This window comes from Lolium perenne, chromosome 2 (assembly GCF_019359855.2).
Source record: "Lolium perenne isolate Kyuss_39 chromosome 2, Kyuss_2.0, whole genome shotgun sequence".
In the NCBI taxonomy this organism is placed as follows: Eukaryota; Viridiplantae; Streptophyta; class Magnoliopsida; order Poales; family Poaceae; genus Lolium; species Lolium perenne.
Genome location: NC_067245.2, coordinates 164,418,135 through 164,429,710, shown reverse-complemented (window position 1 = coordinate 164,429,710; position 11,576 = coordinate 164,418,135). Strand labels below are relative to the sequence as shown.

Below are 11,576 nucleotides of genomic sequence, written 5' to 3'. Positions count from 1 at the left end.
TTAAATAAAATTCTAAAAAAGAATTTGTTTCTAGCCGCGCTCCAAAAGCAGCACCAAAGTGCGGCATCCTTAAAAGCTCAATCCGAAGCTTAATCCGGACGCGGTTTGGGAACCTACAACCTACCTTTCGAAGTTGGACTGATCGATGGACAGTTTGACTTTTTACAAAAACAAAAACACCTACCACTGCTCTCCTCCAAACGGCAGCGCCGTCAGAATTGAGTCAGAGGAGGGCTTGGGAGAAGAAGACGACTCTGAAGTGTACTGTATGGAAGTAGCTGCGTTATTATTTATTAAGACCAGAACAGGTCCTTTGGCCAAAGCCTCCACAATACAATCCGGATAAACAGCAAACCAAGAATTGGTACGGAGTACTTTCTAAACTAGTAGAAAAAAAAAAGTGTACTGTATGGAAGATAGGAATGACTAGTGAGGTAGTACATGGAAGTTGATTTCAATGTTTCACAGCCATGACTAAGCAATGCCTCCGTTAACCCGGATGACCTGACCGTTGACCCACTCCGCAGCGTCGGTGCAGAGGAACCCGACCGCCGGCACTATGTCGTCGACCTCTCCGAGCCGCCCCATCGGGTGCCCGGCCCTGAACCTCTCCACCGCCTCCTCGCTCTTCCCCTGGAAGAAGAGCTCCGTCGCCACCGGCCCCGGCGCCACGCAGTTCACCGTCACGCGCGCGGGCCCGAGCTCCTTTGCCGTGACCCGCACCATCGCCTCCACGGCCGCCTTGGACGCCGCGTACGCCGCGTAGCCGGGCAGGAGCGTCGCCGCCAGCGAGGAGGACACGGCCACGATCCGGCCCCCGCCGCCGCGGCGCAGCCGGTTCGCCGCCTCCCGGAGGCACAGGAACGCGCCGCGGGTGTTGACGGCGAAGACGGCGTCGAAGTCCGCGGTGGCGGTGGTGGCCAGGGACGGGTAGGTCTGTATGGCGAGGCCAGCACAGGCCACGAGGATGTGCGCCGCGCCGCCGAAGGCGGACTCGGCGGCGTCGAAGAGGGAACGGACGCCGGCCTCGTCGGAGACGTCGGCCCTGACCGCCACGGCGCTCGGAAGCTCGGCGGCCAGCGCGTCCGCCAGCTCGGAGCTGGAGCTGGAGGCGTAGCCGAGGACCAGGCTGGCGCCGAGGGAAGACAGGTGGATCGCGATGGCGCGGCCGATACCGCGAGACGCGCCGGTGACGATGGCCACGCGGCCGGCCAGGGGGGGCGAGGCCGCCGGCGCAGAGGAGGATATCGTCGCGGTGGTTGCCATTGAACTGCGACTGGTTGAACTGGGTTTCGTTTTGCTTTGCTCTGTGATCGCTTCGACTGGTTGAACAATTGTATGCGCATTGATAGCAGCTATAAGTAGACTGACATTTCTTTTCTTCCTTGACACCCTGACTTCGTCACGGGTGACGCAAATGCGCCAATTGTCAATTTTGCTTCCTTTGACCGCAAGCACAAAGCCAGATCCATAATAAGTGTCTGAGGTATAGTTTAAATTTGAGGTCATTGAAACCAAATTTAAAAAGAACTCGACAGTCATTTTTGATCGAACGGAGTATAATTTTTTCAAGTAATTTTGTCAAGATTTAACAGGCCTGATATTATCTATACTTGCAGGAATCAAAGTGAGATTTAAGAGACCAGATTTCCTTATTATGCGTTCGAGATTAGACCATATCCGTGGCTATGACATAAGGTATGACAAATTTACATGTCATCCTAACGTGGTCAATCTGCATCCACTGCTGAAAGAAAGAAGGAAAAATGGGCTCCCACAATATTCTAATGTTGGTCAGGGCCCGAGTTCCCGCCCTCACTCTGCCCTCGTACAGACAGGGTATAGACATAGAAGCTAATGTCACTTTGCATCGTGCGACACGATCAAGGCCTTCTATATATAAAAAAAATCGTTTATCTAGGTCATCCGTAACAGGGACGCAAACGGGTCGCATCAGACCTCACGGTTAAAAAATAGGACGCGACTACGTTCAGGTCAGCCTAGTTTTAAGTTACAGCCAGGTCACCCAAACTTTTCTTTTTTAACAGTAATGACTTCCTGAAAAAGCAAAAACGTGGACCACCACGTGCTGTCCCGTGTGAACACAGGTTGGCACCAGCCAATCGTCAAAAAAGGGGGACCAACTCGTCCCGAAGATCATCCACAGCACAAAAAACGTGAAACTTTCCCCTCTCTGCCGTACATTCTTCTTCCTTTGCTTCCTCCCTGCTCCCTGAAATCAGATCCAGGTACATCTACCACCAGATCCAAATCTGAAGAGTCGAATCAACATCCTCCAGGATTAGAGCAACATCCCGTCAGGGATCTCGATCTGGCGACTGTTTCAGGGATTTGAACCAGAAACTGCACAGCAATCTCACCAAAAAACTGTCCAGCAATCTTGATCTGGCTACTCTTTCAGGGATTTGAACAACATCCCGTCAGCCAGCAAGAAATTCAGGTACCAGCTAACCTCTACATGAGAAAGGAATAACCTCTTTTCCTTTACATCTACCCCAAAAGTCCTGCTAACATCTACCCCCAGAAATTTTGCTTACCTTTGCTCATCCATGTTGCTTACATGTACTGAACTTGCTTACATCTACTGGAATTGTTTACATCCTGCTTACATGCACTGAACCTGGTTACATCTACTTGAACTGTTTACATCTATAAAAAAGCTCAGGCAGTATAATCCAGTTATGCACATGATTTTGTACATATGTCAAAAGAAAGTATCAGGGAAAAATGAGTATAAAAAAGACATCTTCACTACATATGGAAAACATCTCGGATGTTATGTTTTCTTGACAATGATGAAATAACACACATCTCAGGAAAAGTATCCAGTAGTTTGCTCAAAAGATAGTTTCCTATCCTGAGCAGCATGATGAAAAAAATAGCAATGTAATTGACACTGAAGTTTCTGCATTAGTTGGTGTTCATAAAAATTGGTCATTTTCAGTAGATACATCAAAAACAGTAGAAGTAACATCATTTTTCTCTTTAAAGCATCATGCCAATCTTAAACATGACAACATCCAGTTATATTTCAGTTATGATGTTGCATATGGATATGCATATGGAGAAATTCTAGAAGCAACAAAAGAAATTCAGTTATGCATATGGAGAAAATTCATCAGCTGATTCAGTTCATGCATTAGATTCCATCCAAAAAGTAATTTGCTGAAGATGTATCAAACAGGAAAATCATCTAGATAGTAACAGCTGATGGATGTATTTTGATCCAAAAGTAACGGCATTTGCAACAGTTTTCGGATGATACCGGACGATACTACTTAAGATACTAGGTAGTAGCATGCATGCCTTACTACTTACATCACCATGTTCCACGCATAATGTCTGAGCTGCGACTCGGCAGTAATAACATCTGAGATGCATTGTTCAGGTCCTACTTGATCCTTGTTTTTGGTGTTAACTATTTTCAGTACCTGCACCTGGATGTTTTCATGATCTTCAGCCATAAAAATTGTCTTTTCATGATCTTCAACCAATCACTTCAGTACCCTAGGGCAAAAAAATGTAGTTAGTTAGTACATGAAATGAAATTATGTTGAACAACATCCATAAAAACAACAATTAAATTGCGATGTGAAACAAGAAATTCTTGTTCATTTAGTTATTCAACTGTATAATTTTCTTCTTATAACTCTATGCAACTGTTGCAGATGCCGAGAGGTTTTGATTTCTGGTTCGGAATTGATCTGAACGAGCCAGCTGACCAAGATTTTGCTCCTGGAAGCAATGACAATGAAGCTGGATCATCTCATGCTCCTCCGGTTTGGGAAGGCACTCCTGACCAAGGTTTTGTTCCTGGGAGTAATAGAAATGCTGCAGGAACATCTCATGGTGGTCCTAATTGGGAAAATGTTGATGCAACTGGGCCATTTGGTCCATATTCGGCTGGTCAGAGTAGTGATGCACAAGTCGACCCGAAGGACACTTCGGACAGAGGCACTAACGCCGGATCAGGTTTCCAGACATGTGTGACTTTACCAAGTGAGGACAGTGGTGAGGAAGGTGAAGTTCAGTCAACACCAGAAGGGTTTTCCCCCAAGACACCATTTCTTGGCATGAAATTTGACACCTGGGAAGCTGCTCTGTCACATTACAATAGGTATGCGCATCATGTTGGCTTCTCCGTTAGGATTGAATCATCTAGGAAGTCTACAAAAGATGGAGAGAAAGACAAATGCTTGTCTGTTTGCAACAAAACGGGGAACAATTCATTACCACCTACTCCTGTCAAGATTAGAAACCGAGCTATCACGAAATTGACAGATTGCAAGGCAAAAATGAGGATTAAAAGATCTGGTGCCAGATGGGAAGTTACTCAGTTTGTCGAGGAGCATACGCATGAATTTGTTGAGAAATTTGCTCTGAAAAAATTCTTGAGGTCGCACAACAAAATTCCAAAAGAAGAGAAGAAGTTCATTGATTTGCTAAGTAATGTAAATCTCAGTTCGGGAAGGATTATGCAAATCATGGCGGAATTATATGGAAGCAAGCAGAATGTACCTTACAGTACTAAAACCATTAGCAATTACAGAGCCCAACATAGTGAAGAGCGGAAAATCAAAGACATCCCTGAGTTGTTGAAATACATTGAGAAGCTAAAAGAGGATGATCCTAGGTTTTATTATGACTACAAGCTAGACGATGACAATAGGGTTGAGAACATCTTTTGGGTTGATGGTGCAGCCAGGGATGTGTACAAGCTGTACAATGATTGCATATCGTTTGACACAACCTTCATGACTAATCAGTATAACATGTCTTGCGCACCATTCATTGGAATCAATAGATATGGTCAGTCCATATAGCTTGGTTGTGGTTTCCTGAGGAATGAGAAGGTTGCGAACTTTGAGTGGCTATTCCGGACATTCTTAGTAGCAATGGATGGTTTGCACCCTCTGAACATCATTACTGACCAGGATGTAGCTATGAGGACTGCAATTGAAATGGTGTTCCCTGACACCATTCACCGGAACTGCAGATGGCATATCATGAAGAAGGTTCAGGAAAAAATTGGTCCTATGGCAGCCAAAAGAGAAGACTTGAGAAGAGATTTCAATGATGTTATTGACTATAGTGTTACTGAAGAAGAATTTGAAACTAGATGGGCTGAGATGATCCAAAAACATGATGTTGTTGATAATGATCATTTCAAGGACATCTATGATCTAAGGAAATGTTTTGTTCCTGCTTATTTCATGAAGCGCTTTTTCCCATTCTTGCAAACAACATCTCGCAGTGAAGGGTTTAATGCTGTTTTGAAGCAGTACATAAGCCCACGCGAAAGCCTACTTAATTTCTTCAAGCAGTATATGAAATTACAAGAGAAGATTGATTCTGCTGAGGATGGGCATGATTTCATGGGAATGGACAAAGTTGTCAGGTTGTGGGGAGATTTTCCAATGGAGGATCAAATTTTGCAGACCTACACTCTACCCATCTACAACATTTTCCAGCTGGAGTTGCGGAAGATACCATCCTACAATGCTAGGGACTGTGGTGGTGGTGTGTTTGAGGTTTTCCCAGTGCAAGGTACTGTATATGGTTATGGCAGAAGAACCTATGTGGTTGACGTTGATCTTGAAAATCTCATGTACAACTGCCAGTGCTGCAAGTTTTACAAGGATGGAATTCTTTGTTGCCACATTATGAAAGTAATGTCTTACATTGGTGAAGTGCGAGAGATACCTGAGCACTACATTCTACCTAGGTGGTCCCTACCCCCTCCTGATATTGTTCCATCCGTTGTCGAGCCATTACAGAGAAAAACAGAGAAAATGTCTAGAAAAGACATGAGGTTACTACGGTATGGAAATCTTTGCAATGATTTTTCAAAACTCGCGGTTGGATTGGCAGTTTCTGAGAAAACAAAAGAAATAGCAGACAAGCACATGATTGCAATGAGCAAAGAACTAGCTGCTTTGAAGAAAGCTAATGCAGATGCACTGAAGAGGAGGAAAAACAAGTCAGTTGCAACTGAAGATATTTCAGATTCTTCTCCCTTTGAGGGAAGAATGGATGAAGATGTTTCTCAATCTAGAAACAAGAAAGCAAAAGACCCCCCTATTACTGCAGCTAAAGAAAGACCATGCAGTAAAAGGAAGAAAGGTGGACTCCAGCTAAAGAAGCCTAACCCAACTACTTGTAGTGTTTGTGGTGAAATAGATCATGACGCAAGGAATTGTCCAGTAAGATTGGCAAATCCAGAGAAATTCCCTTTTCATCAATTTTTCCAGTGATAGGAAACAGAAATGGCTTGGTGGTAATTAAGATTTAGACATGTAGACATGGATTCAGAGTTTGTTCTTATGTTAACATGGATACATGGTTTCAGAGTCCATTTGAATATATTATTTATCAATGTTGCAATTTATGTTCTGAGTTTATGTAAGATTTTATCTTGTTTGAATTGAAGTGTTAAGTTGCATGTGATTTTGTGTAAAAAATGAGAACAAAAATTCCAGAGAAACTCCAGATGTAATTGCTTGACTCAATTGTCCTTTATCAGTAAAATTTTCTGTTAGAAAAATGATGAAAAGCAGCTTCATTACCTTAACATCAAGAAGAATAGCTAGATATATAAGCCCCAAGGTGCTTTGTTCTCCGTGCGTAGCCATTTGTCAGTGTATAGTTTCCTGATGTTTGGCAAGTCCTTCTGTGTGAATGATGAAACCATCCTTCCATGTTTTTCCTCAAGGTTCTTCAACATAAAGAAACCGCAATCGTACCTAGGAGATCATATGGATCAGCAACATAGTTAACATATATTGAGATATCCAAAAAACCTGATGTAGCAGTGTACTTTTTGTCTTTGTCAAGTACCAAAAACAAGAAAATCTTACGTGTTTGTTTGACGAGGACTGTCAATAACTTCTATTGGCCAATTCGCGATTTGCACTTTTGATTTTGCGTACTCTCTTTTCCACATAACCTTGATTCCCGCTATGAGCATGTGACATGCTTCCATCATAAGAGCTTCCCCCTTTTTCCTTGATGATAACGAGTCAATTATCTCAAATCTTTCTGCACTTACATTAAGAACAACCAACCAATAGTGTCCATAACCATTTGTAGGTGTTCGTGCCCACTTCTCGAGTGTCGGGAAACAAACCTGTTAAATGAAGGATGTTATTGTCTGTATGTTTGTTTAAAAAAATCAGTTTAATGTGGAGGCACATCTGGTGTATAAAAAATTCAGTTAAAAAATCAGTTTAGAAAGTTAGCAAACTTACAATTTCTTTGTGATCAAGTCTGTTCGCTGGGCTGTTCTCGAAACACCTTGTAACATCTTTTAAATCATATCGGGAATCAATGAGATATTTCTGTAGAAGAGATGCAGGAATTACATGCTGCATAATTAATGTGGACAAAAAGAAGTGCATGAAAAAATGTAAAAGTACAAAAAGAACCGATGATTGTTTACTTACAGCAACACGTAGTGGCATTATGTATTTCTTAGGATTTTTGTTCTCCAATGTCATTATGTGAATTCCAATCTCAGCTACTGTATTTATCAACATCTTCCCTGGTGCAACTGAATCTGCCAACTGCCCGAGGTTGCAATAGTAATTTGTTGTATCAATGACTATTTCTTTATTCGACGTTGAGCTAGTCTTCCATCCATGCTCACACACCATGTTGCACAAAGTTTCCACTGACTTGGAAACACTGTAGTTTTTCTTGGATTCTAGGTTGACGAATGGAGATTTTGCTAAGTGGCCTATCTTGACATTTCTCTTTTGATATTCATGAACCACAGGTGTAGTGCTCCTTGATGCATCTGTTTTTTTCTTGGTGGTTGGTGCTGCAACCATAGCTTCTGCTTCTTGTATCTCCACTTCTTTGTTAGCTTCGTTGACGACTAATTCATCTTGATCATTAGTTTCTGGTGGTGTGCTTAGATCAAAAGGTGGTGGGTCCGGAGCCATCCTCATTGCGTGCATTCTCCTTTCAGATTCTGTGCTGTCGAAGTTTAGTTTCCTACCCATTGGGTCGAAATTTGCTGAACTTGGGATGCTACTGGTTGTAGTTTTGATTCCAGATGAACTTGGAGTTACATCTTTCTTGTTTTCAGTTTTTGCTGTTGCCATAGTGCTCAGTGTTGAAAGTCTTGTTTGTCTCCGAGAATTGCTGTCACTTGGACTTGATACTTGGCGATGAGTTGTCTTTCTTGGCGTCAATATTTTTCCTTTTGCTGCTGTTTTTACTTGGGCTTCACCTATATCCTGCTTTCTCTGTGGGCTTGAAGCCAATTCTTCGCGAGAAGCAGATCTTGTTCTATATCTTGATGGAGATGGAACTACAGAAACTGATTCCTCCTTCATTTTCTTGCTTGGTCCATCTGCGAACGAGACCTTTTTCCGTTTGTTTGCTTCTACTTTTGGCACCATGTCTAACAATAATTTATCCATATCATATGTTTTGCTTCCATCAATTAGTGATTCCAATCCAGAAGGTACTTCTGGAGCTGTCTTGTTTGTCAATTCCTGAAACATCTGGCTCCTTAGTTGAGATGTATTATCTTGAATCGCACTGTCAGATATCTCTGGAACTTGAAGGATTGGTATGCTTAACTTGTGAATGTGTGAGAACCCCACACAGTGCATGAACTCTACCCTTTTTTTCTCTTCACTGCTTACTGAGCTATCTTCATCATCAAACATCACACCGGATAGTTTATTGTAAGTTACATTTTTGTGCTCCAAGATTCCAGTATCCACAGCTTGATTTGATGTCAGCTTGTCTGAATTGGTGGAACTGTCGTTATTCTTCACGGTTGGTGTCCCGGTCTTACTAACATCTTCTTGGTTTTCCCCCTTTTTCTGCTTATATTCTTCCACAAGTGCATCCAGAGAATATAAATTTCCTTTATCTTCATTGTTGCATCCTACATGGTTGACATGATCCACTGTGCTCTTGTACACACTGTTTGGTATTTCAACTTCCAGCTGAATGCCTGCATCATCTTGAGCAGTAACTGTGGGTGGAATGCCTTGGTCTTCGTTGATTTCTTGTTCAACATCTTTCACTGAAATGGCATCAGGATGTTCTTTCTCCTCATTAGCTGCATCATCTTCAGCAGGACTCATAGTTGGAATGCTATGTTTTTGGATTACTGGTTGTGGACTGGCTAGTTTGGTAATGCCATCAGCAGGACCCATATGTTGTTTCAACTCTTCTTCAAATCCTTCTATGTGTCCATATGGTACTGACTTGCTGGCACAACCCTCGTCTGTACCCATAGAAACAGAATTGTTGTTCTGATTGATCTCTGAATGCGTCCTGAAGGTCTTGTCATCATGTGTTGTTGATGGTTGCTTCTTGGAAAAACCCCCTTGTGGTTGTCTGCTTGAACTGTGTGTTGGCTTTTGAATCTTTATTTTTTGTCAGTGTTTCTTGCGAGCTGATTTGGTGACCTGTGAAATCTGGATTGTTTCTACTCTCTGCACTGTGAACTAAATTTCGAACTAGCATCTGCAAGCTTGCTTCAAAACCATGACAAGCGTACTCAATTGCTTCTTTGAATTTATAGGTTTCCTGCAAATGACAGTAAGTTTGTAAGTAGTTTTGTCAGCAAAATTTTTTTGTACAGAAGTAATAAATTTGCAGGTAATGATACATCCTAAAGAATTTGAACCAATGTTTGCAATTTTTATTTTGTTAAAATTAGTTCAGATGTTTTTTCCCGGAAAAGTTGGTTCAAATTGGTGTCACTCTTGTATAATAGGGAAAAAATGTATGTCTTATTCTACTAGTGGTGTTTGAAAACATGGAACATTGGAAAGCAGAAAAAAAAGCTATGGTAAAAAATAATTACAGAAATTAATCCTATGATGGTAACATTCGATTTCAATGAGTAAATGTTATTTTCAGATGGAAGTTGTATTCCACTTTAGTCAGGGTGTTATTTTCTAGGTGAGACGTAAAAAGAGTAAGAAAATGTTGTTTCATGCTTACTTGCGCTGTGCATGTAGATGGCACATTATGTCTGATGAACCTATCAATAACATCCGGGTCTGCAAAAAGTATGGTTTGCCCCCCAGTATACGCTTCTGGTTTGACATCTTCAAACTCTTCTTCATTCATGTCACCATACTTCCATTCATCATCGACACGTTCTTCAAAATGTGTGTTGTCGCTTTGCTCTTGATGGTTTGTGTTGTCTTCATCATGTCCGAGTGTACGTGACTGCTCCATAGATTCATCCATATCAGTGGACCTATTGCTTAGGTTGTTGAGTTTATCCTGCCCATGAGCTGCTGAATTTTCGACAGATACATCTCTTTCAGTTGATTCAGATGCACTTGTGTACGCATATTCAGGTTTCAACTTCAGATTCATAGACAGAGAGGAACATATATCAGAGAACAATCATATGGTTTGGTTGAAAAGGCAAAAAAAACTACAGTTAAACTACATATGCTATTTCTGTAAGTTTTTACCGGTGCATTGCCGGCCGAACCATCAGGTCGTGTGTCCTGCATAATAGCTTTCCTGACCATTGCATTTGTCTGAACTGAAACACGTGTCCCTTCATCACTGATATCCATATCATTTAGTTGCAATGAATCTAGGTATTTGACCTGTAAGATATGTAAAAGGGAAATCTGTAAGGACAAGAGGACATTGTTTCGCATGAAAAAAAATATGATCAATGAAAATCAAATTAGGAGCAGAAAAAGAAGTTACCATGATGTACAGCATGCATGACTTTAGGATTGCCTTTTCTGAACTTGACTGAGTTGCTTTCTGGATCATAGTTATCACAAACTTGCACACATTGAGATTTTTTGCTTGTTTGATGTGAATAAAAGAAGAGTATATCCTCGGACTAATGCGTACACCTGTAGTAGGAGCTAGCACAGAGCACATCCCATAAATTATGAACAATCTTAGGTACCGGCTGTCAGCTTTCTTCATTGTGAGAAGTTTCTTTTCCAAAGCTTTGATAGTTGGTTGCTGCTTTCCTACAACTCCAATTTCTTCCCGCATGAATTTTATTGCATCTGAATTGAGATCGTACGACACTTGTAACTTGCCACGCGGGACACCTATAACCTTTTGTACGGAATCTTCAGTGATAGGGATTGAACCTCTCCCAGGGAAGACCAAACTACACGATGCTGAATCAAAGCTCTCCATCAGAAACTTGCACAGATCAGGTTGCAGTTTCGAACATTTTATATCCAATAATCCACCATAATCTGCATTCCTAATCATTGTCATCTGATCATCTGTAATGCTAGGATATAACCTCACTAGCTTCATTGGGGATGCACGCTGTAGTAATTTCTTCCTCTTCACCTAGAACAATTGCAAAAAAAACCCTTTAAGTAAAACTGGGAAAGGAGATTATATACTGTCTATGTTATACTTGACAAATTTAATGATATATTTGTTTTCATGATTTTGTTTTAAGAGACAACTTGTTTCTGAATTTGCAGAAATTGCCAACTACCGCGATAAAAGCCCACTGTCTTCAGTATGAATGTTGTAGATTCATGTACATTTTGATGGGAATGCAAAAAGCAAAACAAGAA

At 41.6% G+C, this 11,576-nt stretch overlaps 2 protein-coding genes across 2 annotated transcripts; one reads left to right on the top strand and one right to left on the bottom strand.

The window, feature by feature from the left end:
* Positions 1-262: 262 nt before the first annotated feature.
* On the bottom strand, positions 263-1,352 carry LOC127333866 (NADPH-dependent aldehyde reductase-like protein, chloroplastic). Its single transcript, XM_051360301.2, has one exon. It carries the CDS (start codon positions 1,264-1,266, stop codon positions 475-477), a length of 792 nt encoding a protein of 263 aa, XP_051216261.1. The 5' UTR covers positions 1,267-1,352; the 3' UTR covers positions 263-474.
* Positions 1,353-4,916: 3,564 nt separating this feature from the next.
* On the top strand, positions 4,917-6,275 carry LOC127328902 (protein FAR1-RELATED SEQUENCE 5-like). The gene has a single exon (XM_051355464.1). It carries the CDS (start codon positions 4,917-4,919, stop codon positions 6,273-6,275), a length of 1,359 nt encoding a protein of 452 aa, XP_051211424.1.
* The last annotated feature ends 5,301 nt before the right edge of the window (positions 6,276-11,576 follow it).

Excerpts from the sequence above, each read along its gene's own strand:
- LOC127333866 (XM_051360301.2), bottom strand. The coding sequence starts at position 1,266 with ATGGCAACCACCGCGACGATATCCTCCTCTGCGCCGGCGGCCTCGCCC.
- LOC127328902 (XM_051355464.1), top strand. The coding sequence starts at position 4,917 with ATGGATGGTTTGCACCCTCTGAACATCATTACTGACCAGGATGTAGCT.